Consider the following 21766-nt stretch of genomic DNA (forward strand, 5'->3'; position numbering starts at 1 on the left):
TCAACATGAGAATAAAAAGGAAGTGTTATTAAGTTGGATGGCGGTTCCCATGTTTGCTTTGTTATTACTCTTTGCAGCCTCTGATGGGGACTTTCACATATGTGCCCACGTTCACAGGCTCCCCTGGAGAACCCTTTGTGCACTTAGCCTCAGCTAGGAAGGGCCCAGCCACAGCCAACCTTGTTCCCTGGACACCGCCACCACTCCCTTCCTGTCGTTTATACGCAAATGCTGAACATCAGAATTTGATCCGTAAATCTTTCCAGTTTGCATCTCTAAAAGGCAGTCTTTTTTCCCCCATGTGACCAATTCCATGATTACACTTAAAAAAAAAAAGCAAAGTAATTTACACATTTTATCAAATACCTGAATTTTGAGTTGCCTTATAAGATGCCAGAAATATTCTGTTTACTGTTGTGATTGTTTTTAGAGGTGGGACGTGACCAGGGCTTTTTGACTTTTGTGAAAATCCACCTGTCCTTTCTTCATGCAGAGCCTGGTCCGGATTCCTTCCCATCAGGATCTCTTCCCAGTGTCTTGGATGATGCTGGTGTCCAAGGGAGCCCTGCCGTGGACACTTCTGGCCAGGGGTCTCCAGAGGCCAACAGCTCAGTCTCTCCCAGTGGCGAAGGCCCCGGTGTTCACCCGGTCAGCAGCTTTCCTTTCTTCTCCGCAGAGAGTGGGCTTTGGGCTGGAAGCTCAGGACGCGGCGCTAAGAGGGTCTCTTTGACAGGTCTCAGTGCTGGTCCTGAGGGTGAATGAGGTGGCTTTGGGGATAGAGGTGCATGGGGAGGACCTGACGGTGGCCATGCAAGCAGAGGAACTGACCCTCCAGCAGCTGGGCACCGTGAGCCTCTGGCAGTTCCTGCACGGACAGTGCTCAGGTGAGGATGGGGGCAGGGTTTGTCTAGCTGGAGCTTAAGTTTTGCGTTTCAGTGTGTTCTAAAGGTAGCTGCCAGTGCCAGCCCTACGGCCCTTCTCTCCAGCAGCCAGTAGGGGGCAGAAGAGCTCCGCAGAGACCTCCTTTCTGCCAGGAGCTCAGGAGTCTCTTCCTGCGCAGGCTTTGCCTGCAGTGGGCTCTACTCCACGCGGGTGAGGTGCCGTTTGCTTCTGCATGTGGCTGCGGTCTGATCAAGGAGCTCTTGGGCACAGTCAGTTCTGCGATGTGTGTTTTCATCTATCCTTTCAAAGAGGATCAGGAAAAAGTCTGAACATGATTAAAATTTTAAAAATCTGCCAAGTAGGTCCTAAAGAACAGTTTCCAACAGTGTCTGAGGTGGTCATCAGCCTGGGCCTGGTGTGATTCCCTTGCCTCGCATCAGGATTTTTCCACGTGTTTGCATCGATGTACTTTCATTTCTCAGGATCCCCCTTCCCTCGGCGTTTTATTGTGGTACCTGTACCTCTAGTCAACCACTGGTCACTTCAGCACTCTTCCCGTCACGCTTTAGATTGAGAATCACGGTTGAACCACCACTGTTTATCTGGTCCCAGTTTTTTCTGTTACTCTTAATGCAGCAGCTTAGTGTCCCTTAAGTACCAAGGCCTCCTTTTCTCTCTCCCACCTGCTCCTGGAGTTTATTTGAAGGGATTCATGGCTTATGGTCTTTTGTGATATTTTTCACTTAACATATTTTAAAGATTTCTTCGATGCCGTTGAGTTAGCTACAGTGCATTCATTTTCCACGGCTACATAATATTCCGAGTCCTGGTGGCATCGTGGATGTACGTTGGGCTGCTCACTGCAAGGGTAGCAGTTAGAAGCCACGAGCCGCTCGAGGGGCTGACAGTCTTGTTACCCACAGGGACAGTTCTTCCCTGTCCTGTGGGGTTGCTGTGAGTCAGCATCAACTTTTTTCCCAATCATTTTATTGGGGGCTCTTACAGCTCTTATAGCAATCCATACATCCATGTGTCAAGCAAGGGTCGGAATACACTCGATGGCAGTGAGTTTCCTTGTTGGGTTATTATGTAACACTCTGCTGCATACCATCGTTACCTTTTAGAACACCAGAGAGAGGGGTACGCACTTGACGTACGCTGCAATTCGCTCACTTGAAGTATTGCTGGTGTCGTGTGGCGGCAGGTCAGTTCTGACTCGTGGCGACCCTGGGTGGCGGAGCAGAACTCCGCCGTGTTTCTTAGGCTGCAGCTTGTTCCCCAGTGGAGGAGCTGCTGGGTGTGGATTTCTGACTTTTCAGTGGCAGCCAAGTGCTTAACCACTGCACCACCCAAGCACTCTTGTTTTCCATAGCTAAATCCATTGCCGTCAAGCTGATGCCCGCTCAGAGGTCCGAGAGTGCAGAGGAGAGCTGCCCTGTGAGCGGTGGGTTCCAACTGGCCGCGGCTAGAAGCCCAACACATAATCCAGTGTGCCGTCAGGGTGCCTGTCAATTAGATTGCTTGGTACAGTTTTAGTTTCACGGCTCTGTAAATTTGCTTTCACCACCATTCAGTTTTAGAGCATTTTCCTCACCCCCAAAAGACCCCCTATGCCCATTACCATTCTTTACTTTTTCCATCTATTCCGAGCAGATATCCAAGTTGTTTCTGTTTGTATTTGCTATTTCAAATAGTGTTGCCATAAACAACCAACCTTGTTCACGTCTCCTGGTACATACCACATGTTTAGGCGAGTAACACATGCAAACCATGTTAAACCCCCACATTTTCAGATGCCCGCTATGTATGTGCACACTCTAGGCATGTGCACATTATCTGGGGGAAATGTAGTATGGCCAAGAATTCCTTCAGGGTTATACTCCTGAGGACATAATTTCTAGATCATTAGGGTAGGTTCAACCTCAGCCTTACTTACCAGAGAATGCCAAATTATGCTGCAAAGTGGCTGTGCCAGTTTAGTCTAGTAAATATATGAGCGGTTCCATGCCTTGGCTGTACCAGGGCTTGTCTTCATGGAGTTTTGAAAAGGTTAGTACACATCATAGGTGGCTCTAGTAGAGAGAGATGATAAAGCCTTTGATACAGTGAGAGACATGCAAGTTTAACTGACCTGAAGGCCCTCTGCTTTTTGAACTTTCCCTGGGTCGCTAGACCAGCACCGTCGATTCAGAGCAGGGCCAGTTTGGAACTGTCCCTTAGCCGCTCTTCTCCCTGAAGCGGCATCACACTAAAGTGGCCAGGCCCCTGACTGTGCAGTCAATTGCCTCTCCCCAATCCTACGCTTGGTACTGCCTTGGTTAGTCTCCATGCCTTCGTTTTCCCGTCTGTCAGATGGGAATGATGGTGACATCCCACAGGAATGTTGGGGGTAGTGAGTATATGTAAACGCTTAGAACTGCCCCTGGCTGTCAATAACTTTTCCTTCTCTTTCTTCGAAAAGATGCAAGTTTTCAGAATCCCTCGACTTTGAAGGCCGGCCACATCAGGCCAGCTGTGGGCCTTCGATTTGAGGTGGGGCCTGCTGCTGCTGTTCATTCCCCACTGGCCACACAGAATGGCTTCCTGCACTGCTTGGTTCATGGCTGTGACATTGAGCTGTTCACTTCGGTGCTCAATGGCCTGGGGCCCTTCTTTGAGGATGAGGAGATTCCAGTGGTGGTCCCCATGCAGATTGAGCTCCTGAACTCCAGGATCACCCTAAAGGTGAGAGAGAAACGTGCACGCACACTCCCGCCCCCTCCCCTCCAGGGCCTGCACTGGCAGTTGTCAACGTCTTCCCTTGTCACCATTAGAACGGTGCGGAGCAAGTGAGGCAATGCTTTGTCAGTGTTCGACCTTGAACTCTTTGCTGCCAGTCAGTTCCCAGTCATAGTGACCAAGACCTGCTGGGTTCGAACCACTGAACCTTTGGCCAGCAGCCAGCTATTTAATTGCTGTCAGGAAGTACGGGGTTCAAGTGAGAACCTGTCTGTAATCCTAGCCCCGCCTTTGGCCTGAGGCATGACTAGATGGGGTAGCTGAGCCTCGGTTTCACTCCAGATTGGGACTCAGTTATCTCTCCCAGCCTTTGCAGGACTGTGTGGAGATGTAACAACAGAAAAGAGCTTCAGGCTGGATGGGCTGTGCTGTCTCAATGGTTCTGAGCTGGGCGGGCCCTCATGGGGTTTCTTCCTCTTCCTGCAGGATGACATCCCTCCCATCTACCCGACGTCCCCGGGCCCCATCCCCATCACCCTGGCCATGGAGCACGTGGTGCTGAAGCGGAGTGATGACGGGGTGTTCCACATAGGTGGTGAGTGAGTCAGGCCCCTTAGGCTGCTAGCTTCTCTGCCTGTGTTCTCAGGTGAGGAAGTAGGTCTGGGTATTGGCAGCAGGGTGTCACTTCGCATCGTTACCTTTTTTCCAGCTGCTGCGCAGGACAGGCCATCAACAGAAGCAGAAGTACCTAAAAGTGAGACGAGGCAGTCCCCCAAAGAACAAGCATTCCTGGTCCCCACAGACGTGGCTTTTGAACCGCAGGTGAGTCCCTAAGTGAAGAACCCCTTTTCCACAAGCTCGGAGGCACTGTCACCTGCGAAGCTTGAAGGCTGTTGCTCTTGCTGTGCTGTGTCGCTGGGTGGTTTAGCAGCTGCTTCTGCGAGTCCTGGACTTGAAGGTTGCTCCCCTTTAACTCGACACCCTGTTGGGTCCTCTTGGTCATCTTTATTTGGATTCTTCCCGCCCCAGACTGACTGCTGAGAGCAGGTGGTATCATCCAGTCTGTTCATTAACCGGGTCTACTTCTTGTTTCTCAGATAAAAGAACTACCTTCTTTACAAAAAGAACTTCAAGAAACCAAGCAAGCATTGGCCAATGCCAACCAGGACAAAGCGAAACTGCTTCAGGAGATTAGGAAATATAACCCACTCTTTGATCTCTGACAGCGGCGCCTCGGGCCCCTGTGGCACGGAGAGAGACCAGCAGCAGCAGCACGGCCGCGGACAGTGCAGAGTCCGCCGAGGACATCCAGCGTGCAGTCTGGCGGACTCACTCCTTGTCGGGGGGTGCTTCCCACTGTTGGAACCCAGGCGGGGCACAGGGCCAAGCATGAGCACGTCGCAGGAAATTGGGGGCACCTTTGTGTGTGTGGCTCACCCTCCTCTCCTGCTGGAGATAACCTTCCAGGCCTGTGTACACTAGGGGGATCTGGGCATGCAGGGCCATTTCACCTCCCGATTCCATGGCAGAGACACACGCTTCTTCCACAGCCTGTGTGAACAAGGGGAACTAGTCCCCTCCTCAGCCCCCCACTGAGCCACCAAAGATCCTCTGTCCCAGAGTTTCCTGTAGCACACCTGACCGAGCTTTGGCCACAGTAAATGGTCGAGTCAGAGGTCATACAGCAAGGTGTGGCGGGTCAGGAAAGGCACAAGAAAGAAAATAAGGGGCCCCGGACTCTGCGCTTTTGGAAAGGGAACCCAGCTCCGTCATCCACGTCAGATTGTTCAGGGTCCGTGTCCTTTCAGTTGTCTTGTCATCATTGTGAAGCTGGGGTATTAGCACTCGGTGCTAGTCCTGCCTTGCCCTGTGTAACAGTACGTCTGAAATTTAAATCAAGAAAAATGGACCCCTCAGAGCTAGGTTGAATTGGTGCGATGGGGGTAGGACCCACAAGGGGTAGGGGGTTGAATTGAAGGCGCCATGGGGTAGGACCCACAGTCTGAGCCGCTGTGGCTTGCCGGAGCCCCTCCCCTTCTTCACAGCAGGGCCTCAGCCTCTGCGAGTCTCCCTGGGGCCCTGGTACGGCTTCTTTCCCAGCACTGTGACTTTCTCTCAGCGCTCTCCGCTCACCACCTGGTCGTTTGGGGACTAAAAATGTGTTTTAAACATTAACATAAACATCTCAGCCCCTTGTTCTATCCCCTCTCACTGTGGCTTTTTTTAATCATGTAATTTTGACTTCAGTCTATTTATAAAAAAACCAAACCCAAACCCTTCAACCCAGCTGGGTTTTCCCCTGCCCTCTAAGGGTTGCTCCTTCCTTTCCTATCTGACTACCCGCCGACGCTCCACCTTCACCCATAGCATTCTGCGTCAATATACCGTGAGCTGTGGTGATTGGATAGAAACTCATCGGCTGACTCACCTCGACCTGGCAAGATGGCAAAGTAAGGGTGCAGTGGTGTCACAGCAGTCTTAATTGCACACGACCCCTTTTACGGGAATTCCTACCTGATTGATCTCCTCTGGATTTATCTGAAGATAAATGTGCATTCAAGAAGGAACTAGATGGAATTTTTTAGACTTTCAAAAAATACTTGTCAACGTTCTAGACAGGCAGTTTTTAAAACATATGCTATATGACTGTAGGACCATTTGTCATTCTTAGAAAGGGACTGAGGTGTAGGAAAACAGCCTATTTCTGGAAGAATACTAATGGAGACCTTTCTTAAAGGGCGATGCCTGGGACAGCTATGATTTTTATGAAGACCTGGAAGTACTAGCGTAGTGAAATCAAACGTCATGAATTACAGGCAGTGGAAAGGCAAACCAGATGAGATTAAAAACAAACTACGGGAGGGTCCGAGAACTCGGAATAGCAAGCTGAGGTTCGGAACGGGAAAGTGTCCTGTATTTGTGGGAGAGTCACCAAGCGGTAAGGTAACAAGCTCCGCTAAGCTCAGGAAAGACCACTCAGCATCGCTGACGAGAGGAGGGCTCAGCATGCTGCCGTGGCCAAAGCCCACCTGCTCCCTAGGCATCAGGAAGGGCCATCACCATGGCCATGCCTTCACCAAATTGCGGATTTCTAGGGACCTCGCTTAGAAAAGGAAGCGGCAAGGCTTGAGCTCTAAAATGACCAGGCCTGGTGCTCTTCCCCCACGGGGAACCATCTTTCGAATACAGTCTCCATCCTGGAGCGATGACAGCAGGGGTGTGGGCCAGAGACGCAGGCAAGAACCAGAGCGTGCTCACTGAGTCTGAAGTCCTAGGTGTCGGCTCTGCCTCAGGTGCGAGACACACTTCCCTCAGCCAATCCGAAATGTCACCGAGCTCTCCTTTTCAGAAACGATGCACGGGCTCCGGCTTCACACGAGTCCTGTGTGGTGGCCTTCCAGGAGGGACGGTCGGAAATTAGGGCTGTCTGGTGGTAACACACCTGAAGGGAACTGCAGGCCTCTACAAACCTGCCTCCAAAGGCAGAAGCGCATGTCACGGGTTCTCACGTGTGGCATCTCTGTTACTCTTGGTGGACCGTGTGGGCAGATACAGTAGCCAGGGAGAGGCATTATTCAACTTCAGGGCATTATTGCCCTGAACTGGTTTAAGATCATTATTTGGTGTCTACTTTTGCTTGGTAGGCGGCACTGGAAACCAATCCAGCAAGCAGGAAGGTTAGCCCTGTAATAGCCAGAGCCCAGATTTCTGGGCCCATCATATGACCTCTTAGGCGGCAGCTTTGGCCATCCCATCGTGTCTTGAAATCCACCCTCAGGAAATGCGGCAGGGTCATTATCTCATGGGATTTTGCAGGAAATCATCTTATGTAACTTCATACCCGTGTTCATTGGGAAGGGTTTTGTTCTCCCACCATGTGGTGGCAGGCCTCAGGATAAAGGAAGACGGAAGGAAAAGCGTCAATTCCTTTGGATTGTTTTGGATTTCGTTCTTGGGGCAGCAAGTCTGGACAAGAAATAATACCTCAAGAAAATGTTCGGGTAGCGCCGCTAGTCCTCAAGGACTCCCGCCACTGCACATCACCCTCTCTGCTGTGAAGCCGTGACGACGCTCTGCGTGCCTGGATTTCCTGTTTACGTGGAGGGACGGGCATCGCTGCTCCAGTGCTTGTGGGTGAGGGTGAGCATTCAGACCCTCCAGAGCTGAGCTGTGGGGACACTGCTTTTACGGAGTGCTCCTTTCAACTCATGGCACCCACTGAGCCTCTCGCAAGGAGTGTGTGCTATTCAGATGGCTGCCTCTTATTGTCACCTGACTCGACCTTCTTTATGCCCCTTTTCACAGAGTCCCAAAGCAATGGGTCTTGTATATGGAATACACTCGGCACAAACCCCACCCCCAGCCCCGTTACTGGTACACTTCCAGTGAACTGACACCATTCATTTCCCCTCAGATCTGGGGTGGAAAGAAGCCAGTGTGAAATAGTGCCATGGTGATTATTGGAACTTTCCATTGAGACTGACACCCCCTCCACCGCCCCACCCCCCACGTCTCAAATCCGTTCTAGTAAAACTAAAGGTATGGAAATCAATGGAAAGTGCTGTTCACACAGGAAAGGTGACATCTGGTTCTTGGAGAACTGCAGGGGGACTTTGAGAGAATCCGCTGGGACACCGTCCTTTCATGGCCCAGAGTCTTTACCTAGCTGCCCCGCCCCCCCCCCCCCCGCCCCCCTTTCGCTAGACCAGGACCAGTCCCGCTGCACTCTGGTTTCGGAGCAGCATCTCACCACGCACTCCTATAAAGAGGCTGGGTTTCCTCTTGTGTTTCCAAGTCGCAGTCTCCCAATATCCAACTGCAATGGATATTTCCTAGAGAAGACCTAGTTTTTTGCCCATTTGTTTTGGGTGAAGATGTCACGGAGTCTTAACAGCATTTCTCTGCTGCCTGTGTCTTGTCCCGCTGGCTCTGTACCGAGGGACAGCCATTGTGTTGTGGTATTAAGTCCGATTTTCCCAATCTTAGGAGTTTAAGGTGTTTCCTCTAATCTGGGTGCTAAACAGAATCGGAATCTGTGCTAAGACACATGCTCAGGAAAGCGTCAGGAGAGAACAGCTTCACAATTCTATGACACAGTGCTAGAGGGGAAGAGTTCCCCAGGAGTGCTAGTTGGATTAGCCTATTACTGCTACTCACTGTTGACAATAGGTCACTCTCTCCCCGTATTCGAGGAAAACAAGAATGTCTCAGTGGACTGGAATCCTGGTCAGTATTGGGAAATTTTAATGTTGCGATTTCTAATCAAACCTTGAGTGTACTGGTTCTGTGAACCATCTGGGAAAAAAATTAAACTGATTAAATACTATTGGTTGTGTTGTATCTGTTTAGAGGAATACACAGGGTTTTTTTTTTTTAATGAGAGAATTTTATTGATTTAAGTAGAAAATGGGAAGGGCTTTTTCACAAAAACAGGACCAGTTTTACTTTGACACCCAAAGAGAATGATGTGTATCTCCCTATTACAATCAGAAAATAGTTTAAAGATCCCTTACCAAAGTCCCCTGGAGAATCAAACGTTGACAAGGATGACTGTTATCACTAGGTATCACGGCACAGTATCACAAGTCAAAAGTTCCTGGTGGTTTCATCCCGTGCCCCCACATGGAAGAAATGACGTCAGTCAGAGACACTTCAGGCTCCGTGAGACCAACTGCCTCTTTCAGAAAGCAGCTCCTCGTCCAGAGAATGCTCGACGTCCTCGCACCTTCTCTTCCAACTGGCCAGCTTCTAGGTGTGACTTCAGTTTTGAGGACAGCATTACAATCCTGGTTGGAACCTGAAGCACCAGTGTGGGCGGTCTCCTGGCCAGGAAGATGAGCCAGGACTATTTTTAGTGACCGGCCCTTCTCGGCTTTGGCCTAGAAGAAGATGATTTTTTTGTGCTTCGAGTTGGGGATCTGCCCCTTCGACTTCAACCTCCGAACAGCCTCTCTCATGTGCTTGGGTTGGAGTGGTGGCATTTCTCCCCACTTCTCACACACATCCAGTGCTAAACGGCAAGGAGAAAGCTTTCGTTACCACACAAAGGGTTCTTGGTCACACTCTCATTTCGAGGCCTGGAATTCTCAGGAAAACCCTTCTGGAACTTAGTAAGGAAACGAGAGACTTTCCGTCTGAAGAGAATGCTATAGGATCTATCATGTCAGCAATAGCAGTCTCTCTCATAGGCAACCTTCCGCTCTTTACATGTAGTTTTCACTGGCTAAGGTTTGGGCAGAAAGCATCCGTGGCAGAGTGAGCTACACGCTCTGCAGGAGGGAGAGGCGGCTTTCAGTCTCTGAGCCCCAAAGGGGCAGTTGGACTCCTCCTACAGGCTCACCGTGAGTCACTCTTGTTTGTTTGGGGAAGGGAATGTCGGTGAGAGGCAGCTGCTGGGCCCTTTACACCAGGGACCAGTGTACTACACTGGATCTACTTCCGGCAGCGGAATGAGCATAGCCTATTGGAGCAGGACGCAAAGGCCGCGTCTGGTCCTGTGCTGAGGACCAGAATTGGGGAGCGGCTTTTCTAGCTGTTTCCTTGTTCTCTCCTGTTCAAACTTTCAATGCCGGCTCCCACCTGGCCGACTGCTGCTATAAATTAGAACTAAAGAGGTACTTTGTACTTTGTTACCTTAGTACAGAGGTACTTGAGAACACGACTCCATAGCGTCAATTCAGCATTTGTACCAACACGACTTACCTTCTTCGACCACCTCTCCCACGAAGACCTTGGAAATGCCCGACATAGCAATGACAACGTTCTGAGACACCGAGGTGCCAGTGATGGACTGGATCAGCTTGAAAGAAGGACAAAGATTTCTTTGTGATTAAATTGGTCAGAGAGTGACGTTGCACTGACATACTGCCCACAAAAGGGCTTTGAGCGCCAGTGTTGCTAATCACGCTAGACCGACCGACTGAAAACAGAGTCTGAAACTAAAGACCTGTTCCTCACAATGAGGCCTCAGCCCTGGAATACAAAACTACCTGGTCAGCTCCCTGAGCCGTGAGTTTCTGCTGCCCCACCTTGCCTAACTCTGCACTGCCCATGCCAATGAACACGGCTCTTGAACCCAGTTCAGTTCTAGTGGACGTGAAGTGTGGTGGCCCAGCCCTTACCCTTTTAATGGCTGCCTTGGGGAAAGCTGACCGGCGATACATTTCGTAACGATTCAGCTGCTCCTCAGAGAAAGAAGAAACCAGGATTCTAGAGAAAGTTTCAAGTAATTAAGTTAGCTTTTAGGAATGAATGCACAGAAACATATACTCTGTGAACAAGAGCAAATCCGGACCAAAAATGAACGATAAGGCTCACGAGCTCACTGGCATTATGCTTGGTGCTCATGAAGAATTCAGGTCAAACCCCATTTCTCCTCTTACGTAAAACACAGTTACTTCCTTAGACTCAAAGCATCAATCCTGGGTTCCTCACCGACTCCCACTAGACTGGCTGTGCAACAGTCGGCTTGATCTCGCCCTCACTCTTCCTTACTGCCTTTCTGATGGGTGGCAAAATGTTAACGCAGATATTTAGGTTCAAACCAGCAATTTTAGCCTCTGAAAGTTAAATGGGGGAAAATATTTGCAGATTATATGGAAAAGGGTTGATATTCTTGGATAATGAATTATTTCAAATCAAAGGGATGCCCATCACAGTTTAAAAAATTGAGCTGAGGAAATTTATAAAACTAGAAGTAGCCAATAAATATAAAAGAAAAGACACTAACCTTCACCATTAACTAAAGAGATCCACACCATAACTTTTCCATAAGGCAGACAACTCATTATGAAAAAGGGTGGCATTAGCAAGTGTGGGGGGGGACGCACAAACTGGTCCATGCTGGTGGATGGTGCCCTGGAACCGCTTTGTAGGAGAGGAATTTGGAAACTATGAAAGCCGTTGACAATGTTCAGAGTATTTGAGCTGGTGGATACATTTCTAGGAGTTTCTCACAGCAGTACAAGGATAAGCAGCAAAGATAAGCCCAGGGTTAGTCACGACAATGCCATTAAAGCGGGGGGAGTCACAGAGACTGACCAAATTATGGTTCACCCACATAATAGAGTACAATGCATTCATTAAAGTGCAGGCTTATGGTCATATTAACATGAAAATATATGTACAGTTACACATCAAGCATTGAAAAAAAATCTGAAAATTATAGAACCAAGTACTACCAAGGGTTCATGAGGGAGGGAGGGTGGTGGAGGGGGTAAAAATGCGCTGATACCAAAGGCTCAAAGTAGAAAATGATGGCCACATGTACGAATGTGCTTGACACGAGGATGGATGGATGGATGGATGGATGGATTGTGATAAGAGCTGTATGAGCCCCCAATAAAATGATTTAAAATAAAAAAGTGACAACAACAACAAAGCTATTTACATTTTGAAAATTATACCCTAGATGCACCAGGGGGCTTAAAAAAGCTTGCAGGAAAATTTCATTATCTTTTAATTCCATTTTTTTCATGCCCTCTTTATCCAATTACTGATAAGGAAAGTATTAATTATATATAATATAAAGGAAAAAAGGTTATAAAAACAATATTTAAAATTTTAGAAAAAATTTATGAGTATTGTGTATAGAAAATGCCTTAGGGAATATAAATGTGAATACTAATAATAATTTATCTCCTGGTGGTGAGGAGTTATTTTTACATTCTACCTATATTTCTACAACACGACAGTGTATGAATTGTTTTGTTTTCTTCAATTTTAAAAACTGAGAAAAATGTATTACTTTTTAAATAACAATTTCCTATTGTCAATTAGGTGGGGGTTTACATTTCAGATCATCAACTTTTGTATTCAACAGTTCCAACTACCAATCAACTCTCTCCCCCTCACCTGCTCCCTGCTGGTCCCGCTTGTGGACTGACTACTTTCCCTCTCACCCACGCCTGTCCACAGTCCAGCCCTTTAGGTCGTCTTCCCTCCCTGGCCCTCTCCCCACAAAATGTATTCCTTTGTGGTGGTGACGTCCGAACCTTAAACATTGAGGGTAAGACCCGAAAGTGACTTACTGCATCTTCTGAATCTCGTCTTCATCCACTTTCTGCTTCTTTTCTTTCTTTTCTTTGGGATCTATTTTCAGTTTTTTGGCTGCAGGAGTAAGTAATGAGGCGTCTTCCCTTTCAGATGCTGTTAAATCTGAGACGTCCTGATTCTTGAGCTAAGAAGGTGAAAGAGACTCGATTATCTATCTGGTCTGCTTTTCAGGTGTACCTTTAAGAAGAAACCATTCTTACAACAGCACAAAAAAACCCCATGCATTGAGTAGTTTCTTGTCTTTTGGTTCTCAGCACTGGCCACACCAGTAAGCCAAGTGATACAGTATTGCTTTACTACAGGAAGTTTACAGTCCAGCCGTGGCAAAGAGGAAAACCAGGTAAAGAATCCCAGGATTCCCGTTTAGCTATATGAGGGTAATAAAACAACAAGGTTAAAAAAGTACTCTGCACAATTCAAACGGCTTTTATGTCAATAGAACTTTAAAAAATACTTCATGACAAAATAATAATATTTTTAAAATTATCAAGGGTTCATGAGGGAGGGAGGGCAGGGAGGGAGGGGGAAAAACAGGAGCTGATACCAAGGGCTTACGTAGAAAGCAAATGTTTTGAGAGTGATGAGGGCAACAGATGTACAGGTGTGCTTGACACACAATGGATGTATATGGATTGTGCTGAGAGTCGATGAGCCCCCAATAAAATGATTTTTAAAAAGTGCCCTCGTTTTTTCGAGGGGAGGTCAGCTCAGTCCTCCTCATTTAGCAGTTCTTCTGTCTCTTCATCTAGAGGTCTGCTGCCCTGGGGATGGCCCATAAAGGAATGAATATTTTCAGAAGGCTCCTGCTCACCAAGACAAGTGATCCCTTCAACGTGGAAGCTTAACGAGCGCTGGTCCCACATGCAGCCCCTTTCTTTCTATCTTCTACTACAAGGATAAAGGCCATACAGAATGGCCACTAAGGTTCTAGTTCATAGATGTGTGGGTTTATTCTAAACAAAATCTGCTTAAACCTATCGCTGCGGCCAGTTGGGTGATTGCAGACAAGCTTCCTTAGCGATACACTTGCTTCAGTGTAAGTGTCTTCCAAAAAGAAAGAAAGAAAAAGAGCCATCCAAATAGTGGCTTCCAAGGGCATCTGCTGGGCCGGTCAGCTCAAAAGGCTGTGGTGACTGTTTTGGGGGTCCGAAAGGGGTCACCAACAGATTTCCTTAAAGGACCCAGGATGATCACAGGGGCTTATCAGGGGAAAGTGTTTAAATACTGAACACTGCACCGGTGAGAAAATAGGGCCAAAAATCGCACGGAAAAAACATTTCTCACAACAACGAATACACCTGCAGATTCGTTGGTAGCAAGGGCTGTCCCGGAAGAAATTGGTTGGGAAGCCTTAGTTCATCCTCCCTTTTCACACTGGCTTTCCTCCCCCCACGATTGGAGACCAGTAAGGTCTCCATAATTCTTCTGGAGGTAGGAAAGGTGGGAGCACTGTCTACAGAAACAGAGTCGTAGGTGGAACAGACACCAAAAAATAGCTTTACATTTTTGTTTTTATTTAAAAGGGGGTTTTAGATTTTGTAGCAATACCTTTGGACTTTCCCTTGTGTATCGTGCAACGTTTTATTTCCTTGTACAATGAAAGACTACTGAAGACAGGCTCTTATGATTTCTCCCTTCCCATAAGTATTGAACAGTTTGACTCACACTAGGTCGGTTTACTACAAAACCAAACTACAGACTTCAATTTCTCCAGCTTAATGCAGACTCGAAGGGTACACACAAAACTCAGGAATGAGATTTGACCTCTTTCCCTTAAAAGAGGACTGCACATCGACACGGACAGAGGAATATGGGAATCGAGGGTAGGCGGGAGGGACGGTGGTGTATCTCTGGTAAACTTTTCCATTTCTCCTTCAGTTTACAATTTATATCTGTTTCTAACCTCTTTGTGCTTTATTGTTGGTGATTTATATTTCCCTACCAAATCATTTTTCTTAGACTTTAAGATGTCTTAGTGGTTAGTGTTTTGGAAGGTCATTGTGATGAATGTCACGTTTACTGCCACGAGTATGGGAATGGACAACCATGGCCTTGGGATCATTTCTACATTTAAGGGTTTATGCTTCTCTGTGATCTAGTACAAGTTTTCAAATATTTCAGAAACATCGAACAAAGGCTTCCTATTCTCTGTTGGGTGCTAGGTTTTATTGGCTGAGCCGGATACTGTTGTAGCTGCTCTCTCGCTGACCTGGACTCCTGGGGAGCTGCATGCAGCATAAAGCAACACTGCCCAGTCCTCAGCCACCTTCCTAATCGTCGGCATGTTTCAGTCCCTGTTAACAGCCATTTTTAGTGCCTTCCAACCCCGATGCTCATCTCCTAGCACTCTGTTGGACAGCAGTCTGTTATGGTCCATAGCCTTTGCACGGGCTGCTCTCCACAAGATCGCCAGGCTTTCGTTTTGAAAGTGCCACTGAAACCTGCCCCCTGTGGGAGATCCAGTTGGTATTTCAAATACTGCCTGGCTAGCTTCCAGCGTCACAGAAACACACAAACCACCTCTGTACGACAAACTCACAGCCAGACGGTGGAGCCCTCTATTGAACCAAATGAATTAATATCCTTTCTGTCCTTGAGACCTGTTTTAAAGGCTTTCTTAAAATAGTTTTTGCCACATCTTTCTTTTTTCCCCTTACAAGTCCTTAACATTTTTTTGTTTTTTTTTTTTACAAGTCCTTATATTTTTAGAGGCAACTTTGTGCTCTCTCTGTAAGGCTATTTCCATCGGATCTACTGTGGACCCCATGATCTTTTAAGTCTCTTCTAGCTCTAAGAACCTTCCCCCCACCCCAAAAAAACCAACTGTCTCTAGAAATGCAAAGCAGAGAATGTGAGGTTCTGGTTCCTTGGCAAAGCCTCCACTGAGCAAGAACACTCTGAACTCTGGGGCTGGAACAACTGGTGCATGTGCTGTTTTGTTTTTTCTCTTTATCATATAGTGCTTTCTTCTTTTGTGAACAGTTTTATTGGCACTTAATCAACATATTGCATAATTCAACAGTTCAATCACATCAAGAAGAGTTGTACAGTCATTACCACACTCAATTTTAGAACTTTTTTCCCTCCACGGTTAAATGAGTTGTATAATCACCATCAGTTCTTGTGCTCCCCACCCCTACTTTCCACAGCATCAGTTCTGAGCTTCACAACTGGAAAACCCAACAGAAACAATAAAAACCAAAGTGGTAAGGATGAAATAATAATACAAAGATACAAATACAAATATTGAATGAGAAAGAAAAGCCCATGGTGAATATTTAAAAGGCCAAGGAAGAAATTTTTGTCATGGAATTAGCAACAAATACTTGCACCTAGAACAACTTCAGGTTGGGTCAAGAGGGAGGCCAACTGACCAAGTATCAAGTTCAATCCAATATAATCACAATTACAATGCTCCCTATCTGATAGTAAAGCTATTCGAGATCCTTGCCTGTGGCTAGTGGACATCTGTCAGCAGCTTAATCTGACTAGAAATTCTGCAGATGGGGTTTGCACCCCCACTGCCCTCCATAACCTTCTACAAATGGGGTGTTCGCAATTTAGGCCCCGATACCTTTCCCTTTGTTGTATTTGAATTTTGTTATTGTTGTCTTAGGATCACACAAGCTGATGTGATTTTTCCATGTGGACTTAGTTGACTCCTTGCTTAGATGGCTGCTTGTTTGAATACAAGTCTTTAAGACTCCAGACACTGTTCTAATTGATAGTCAGACACCATCTGCTTTCTTCACCACACTTTGCTGTAGCACCCTTATCTTCAGTGATCATTTCATGAAGCTGAGTATAGAGCAGGGCCATTTTGTCAGAACCAACTGTTCTTGAATTGGGGCTAGAGTTAAGTAGGAACCCAGACTCCCTGCTTGTCCCTGGGGTTTGCATGTCTCAGGTTTACTTTGGTGGTTGTAATATGACAAAATCAAAACCCTGTAAGACCAATTATGGGTCTAGAGCAGTGGTTCTCAAACTGTAGGTCGCAACCCCTTGGGGGTCAAATGACTCTTTCACAGGGGTCGCCCGATTCATAACAGTATCAAAATGACAGTGATGAAGTAGCAATGAAAATAATAGTTGGGGAGTCACTACATGAGGAATTGTATTCAAGGGTCGCGGCCTTAGGAAGGTTGAGAACCACTGCTCTAGACAATACCCAGAGGGTACTAGGATGATCCAGGGTGGGCTGTAAAAGCAGATAACTACACTTTATCCTGGATGATGGGGTCTAGTACAAAAGTATTTACATGTCGGGGGTGCTGAGTAAAGGGATTTACTTTTTTCCTGACAAGAGGGTTTGGGAACCTATGCTCCAGAAACTGCTTGACATAATCACTTGGGTCACTGGGCCTGGTAGCATTTCAATATCCCAAGAGGATTAAGAACATGACTAATCCAGTAAACTTCCTTTAAAGGCTGCCTTTAATGGATCTGGTTGATCTGCCATCTATCAAGGCAAAGCTCTGTTTAAGGGGCCATTGGGGGAGCAGTGGTAGAATTCTTCCATTTGAGAGACCCAGGTTGGCTCCTGTCCAATGGGCTGATGTGCTGCCACTCCTTGGGTGGAAGCTTGCTTGCCACTATGACGGTGAACAGGCTCCAGCAGACCTTCCGGGCAGAGATGGTTTTAAGGTCTGGCGTAAAAATTAGTCACTGAAAATCCTATACAACCCAATGATCCACTACAACCCACAACGGGGCGGGTACAGGAGGGGCAGCCTTTCCTTCTTGAGGTCGCTGAGTCTGGCCCATTCCATAGCGGCTAACGACAAGAGGTCCCATCAAACTCTCAAACTCACCGCCATGCAGTCAATTCTGACTCAGTGACCCTAGAGAACAGGGTAGACCTGCCCCTGTGGGTTTGCGGAGGCCATAAATGTTACTGGAGTACAGAGCCTCATCTGTCTCCTGCGGAGTGGCTGGTGGTTTCTAACTGTTGACCTTGCCGTGATAGCTCAACATGTCACCACTAAAGAGGTCTCAGACTGTGGTGAAATGGACTTTAGGTCAAGAGTCTCTAACCCTGGGATCTAGCACGGGCCCTAACACTAAATGTCAGTGTGACATGGCCCCTAATTTCCTTAAGTGGCTGTTTAAAGATGCTTATTCCCCAAGAGCAGGGATTCAAAATATCACCCCAGTGGGCGGGCCTCTGGAATGTAAACAACACCCCAGAATTGGCAATGGAGTCGTTGTGAGTTAGAGCGCTCCTGCTTTGGCAGGGGACCGACCAAGATGCTTGGGGAGCAACCAGTAAGTAACCCAGTCTGGGGGTACTCTTCCGGCCTCAACAACACAATCCCTACCTCGCCTTCCTCCGCCACGGTCTCTTTCAAGTCCGCAACTCCGTCCCTGTCAGCTTCCTCCGGGATGCCGTCCGTGCGGGTGGTCCCGGGTCCCACGGGAGCGGAGGATGCCTCAGTGGACTCCCCTGTCTCTCCCCCTTTGTTCGTGGGCGACTCACAGGGCTTGTCCATCGCCGAGAGAAGAGAAGGCGAGAGGAGCTCGCCGCGCCGTCCCACCCACGAGCTCAGGACCCGGGGCGGCCCCGCAGCCTCGCGGCGGCCTTCCCGCCGTCGCACGGAGATGACGTCACCCGTACGGCTCGGCGGAGGGGTCAATTAGAGACACTTTGGCGTGCCTGCGGTAAAGGGCAGGAGGGCGAGGGAAAACGCGGAGTGCAGGGTTCCGTTTCTGGCTCCCGGGCAACCAGCATTTCTCAAGGCTCACTTTTGTTTGCCGGAGGGCATCTTTAACCTTTCCGTCTTTCTAAAAATGCAATGTCAGTTACCCACCTCCTTAACCTGCCTCTCTGAAAGTGAAAAGGCTTAGAGACGTGGAAGGGAACTTGACTCTTGGATGCCCGAGTCACGGGCTGCTGCTGCCTCGGGCCGGTCAACCTGACTTCCTACTTGCAATTAAACAGACCGTGGGACCAGTGTTTGTAACAAGTAGCTTACATTTCCCTTCTGTTCTCGGAGCTGCGGGGTGGGGAGGAATACACACACACGCTCGTATATATCTATCCAACGCATACATATATGTATAATTTTACAATCCATTATTCACGCCACAGCTATCGAGGAACTGTGAACCAAAAAGTTCCTACGCAGTTAAATGATTTTTACAAATCACGCGTAGATGGGAGATAGCAACAAATCTGACGTTTTATGTCCGTTTGGCTAACCTCTTTCTAAAAATAAGAAGTAACAGAGGTGCTGTGGTCAAATTCTCTCCTTGGAACATATCACACTACTAAGACATTTCAGGATGAAGAGGTGAGGCTATATCGATTTTAACTTTCCTGTCTTTCCTCTTTTGAGCTTATTAAGAAAGTACGGGGAAAGCCAAGGGCACGTTTTAGTTACGTCTGTATCACTAGGCTCCCACACTCCTTCGCTATTTAACTTGCGTTTGCAGGAAGAATGAACTTGAAAATGTAGGTGCGCGTTACCATAGTTCTCTCTTTGTTTCTACACGGCCTGGATGAATTACCGTATTTCCTGTCCCGTAGGCTCCCAAATCCTTCGGTGAAGAAGCGCGCTTTGGGAGGCGTGGGCAGGTGGACCCCCGTGTATCCCCTGCCGCCTGGAAGGCGAAGGGCCATCCGGCGCCATGGCCCTCGAGCCCCGTCAGCGCAGCGCGGTCAAATTCGCGCGGGCTCCAGTCACCTGCGCCTGCCCCCCGGAGCCCCGCCCAGCTAGGTGGGCAAGGGGGCGGGGCGCGGTGACGCGTGACGCCAGATCCCGGAAGTGACGCGAGCGTGGGGAAAAGGCGGGGGGTGGGAGGGGGTGGTGTCCCCGGCCGGTTTAGGGGGTTCGTTGCCCGGAGACGGAAAGTTTGGGAGCCCGAGCGGGCTTGGCTGCGGCCCCGGGGCGGGGGTCGGGGGGGCGGCGGCCCTGGGTATGGGGAAGGAGCAGGAGCTGCTGGAGGCGGCCCGCACCGGGCACCTCCCGGCCGTGGAGAAGCTGCTGTCCGGGAAGCGGCTCTCCTCAGGCTTCGGGGGCGGCGGCGGCGGCGGCGGCTCTGGGGGCGGCGGCGGCGGCGGCGGCGGCCTGGGCTCCTCCAGTCACCCCCTCTCCAGTCTGCTCAGGTGAGTGCGCGCCGGGTGGCCGCCGCTCAGAGACGCCCCTCGCTCCCGCCCGCGCCGGGTCCCCTGAGAGGTGGCGGCTCCGCGGACCTGGGCGGATGGGCTGGCGGGCGGCGCGGAGGAACGGGCAGGCGGCCTGCGGGCCGGGGAGCCCGGGGAGGCGCCGGCCCAGCTCCGCGGTCGCGGGGCTCTAACCCGATCCCGTGCCGGGCGGCAGAGAATGGTGGGAGTGCCCAGGTGGCAGCCTCCGCCGCATGGCACGGCTCGGCTGCACCTTCGCCCGCCGTAGGGTGCCAGCTGTCGCCTCCCGCAGCCACTTCCGAGCAAAATACAGACATTTCAAATCTCCCTCATCGCCTGCCGACGCTCCCACGCCTTGCAGATTCTCGTGGCTTCCCCGGAAGAAGACATCCTGCCTATCTCTTTCTCTTAGGAACTTGGGACCTTCCCCTAGGTTCTGCAGGACCTGGCTTTTGTGCATATTCAAATTGCCTTTGGATTTGTTCCGTTCAAAGTGGTCTCTGAGCCCCGCTTACCCTTGAACCTGAATTCTAATGCCTCGTCCCGGACGTCCTTTTGTGGAATAGAGAGGGTTTCCTAGCCGTGGGTGGGAGGGCGGTATTTATTCATCCAGAAATAAAGGTGTAGACAGAATTGTTTAGGAAGGGGGGGGGCGTGCTTTAAACTTTTCCAAGGTCTGGTGTTCAAGTGAACACACTTGGGGCTGCAGAAAGGTTACCTTTGCTGGCTCGGAAGGCGGGGTCGAGGAGCTTTGTCAACGCGATTTAAAGTTGGTGCAGCAGCACTTTCAGAGCCTGTTTTCTTTTCCTTCCTTTTTCTTTGAGGTTTTTAAGAAGTGGAAGTTCATTTAGAAATGACTTCGTTAGCTTTTGTTCCCTATTAGTGTCCGTAACTTCAATTTGAATGTGCCTGAACAAAGTTTGAACTTAAGCATCGCCGAGTCCCAACCGCTGGAGAGGAACAGCCCTGGTGGCATAGTGGGTTAGGCTGCAAGGTCAGCGGTTCAAAACCAACCACCAGCCATGGAAAGAAAAGGGCAGGCTTTCTAGTCCCATGAAGAGTTACAGTCTCTGAAGCCCACAGGGCCCTACCCTGCCCTACAGGGCCGAGACAATTTGGAATCGACTCGATGGCAGGCAGTTTGGTTTTTGGTTTGCTGTAAGAAAACGCTCCTCTCCCTGGGAGCATCTTTTGGGAGGCAAAACCCACTGCTTACCACGACTTCCCTAGCCCCGTAAAACCATGCCAGCCCATAGTAGGCACTCAGTAAACCATGGATTTCTAAATAAGCAGACGTAGTACTCATTGTGATTGGTTAGTATGTTGGAGAAAGGAGAGAGCACTTTGGGCTGAGGTGGGCATTGGGCAGTGTCTAAGAGGGAACAGGACTTTAGTGGATTTTGAAGGATGGGAGTGCTTGGATAGGTGAGCGTGTTCCAGGTGGGCATGCTGTGGCCAGAAGCGTAGAAGCTGGCAGGGAGCGGGCCTAGTGAGATGCTAGGATGAGACTGTCCTGCCCAGAGCTGCATGTGGCTGTAAAGCGAAAAGTAATAGCTGGCTCTGCGTTCAGAATGTCTCGGCGCTTATCAGGTTTCTGTTTCTAGTACTCGCAGGTATGCCAGCACCATACATGAATGCACTGTGTGCATTTTGAATCTTACCTTGGGCATGCTGGTACTTTGCAGCTGTGCTGACTGAGGGCTGAGGGGAAAACTGGGCAAGCTTGTCAGGCCCTCTGCCCTGGGACTGCTGGAATGGTGCCTCGTTTGGAGATCTATCAGAGGTCACTTCACTCCCCTCGTAGTTTGCTGAAGTGAGGAACTATTGTACAGTGTCCACCTCCCAGGATACGTCCAGTCATTCTTTGTGCTCTCACTCAGGGAGTCTGCTGCCAGATAGTTCAACCGGACTGGGGCGTTTCGTTGAGCACAATGTTTTGACTTCAGGCCTCGTGCTACTGTGTTTGGAGTTGGCCTTAAAGGGTGGGTG

At 49.0% G+C, this 21766-nt stretch overlaps 3 protein-coding genes across 5 annotated transcripts in view; 2 read left to right on the top strand and 1 right to left on the bottom strand.

The window, feature by feature from the left end:
- The window catches only part of BLTP3A (bridge-like lipid transfer protein family member 3A), an 86494-nt gene extending 77568 nt beyond the window's left edge, over positions 1-8926 (top strand). Inside the window, exons 16-21 of the mRNA XM_075555502.1 lie at positions 494-648; positions 734-884; positions 3344-3606; positions 4087-4195; positions 4310-4422; positions 4698-8926. Coding sequence (XP_075411617.1) covers positions 494-648; positions 734-884; positions 3344-3606; positions 4087-4195; positions 4310-4422; positions 4698-4823 — 917 coding nt within the window. The 3' untranslated portion in view covers positions 4824-8926. The remainder of the gene's footprint in view (positions 1-493; positions 649-733; positions 885-3343; positions 3607-4086; positions 4196-4309; positions 4423-4697) is intronic.
- A 51-nt stretch (positions 8927-8977) lies between these two features.
- TAF11 (TATA-box binding protein associated factor 11) lies at positions 8978-18266 on the bottom strand. Its single transcript, XM_075555503.1, has 5 exons — positions 17973-18266; positions 12630-12778; positions 10722-10809; positions 10303-10399; positions 8978-9610 (listed from the first exon to the last, which is right to left on the bottom strand). The coding sequence occupies exons 1-5, from the start codon at positions 18141-18143 to the stop codon at positions 9480-9482; spliced, it is 636 nt and encodes a 211-aa protein (XP_075411618.1). The 5' UTR covers positions 18144-18266; the 3' UTR covers positions 8978-9479.
- Positions 18267-19556: 1290 nt separating this feature from the next.
- The window catches only part of ANKS1A (ankyrin repeat and sterile alpha motif domain containing 1A), a 209982-nt gene continuing 207772 nt past the window's right edge, over positions 19557-21766 (top strand). For all 3 annotated transcript variants that reach the window (XM_075555506.1, XM_075555504.1, XM_075555507.1), the window contains exon 1: positions 19557-19759. In XM_075555506.1, coding sequence (XP_075411621.1) covers positions 19572-19759 — 188 coding nt within the window. In that variant the 5' untranslated portion in view covers positions 19557-19571. The remainder of the gene's footprint in view (positions 19760-21766) is intronic.

The sequence above is a fragment of the Tenrec ecaudatus genome, chromosome 7 (genome assembly GCF_050624435.1).
Source record: "Tenrec ecaudatus isolate mTenEca1 chromosome 7, mTenEca1.hap1, whole genome shotgun sequence".
In the NCBI taxonomy this organism is placed as follows: domain Eukaryota; kingdom Metazoa; phylum Chordata; class Mammalia; order Afrosoricida; family Tenrecidae; genus Tenrec; species Tenrec ecaudatus.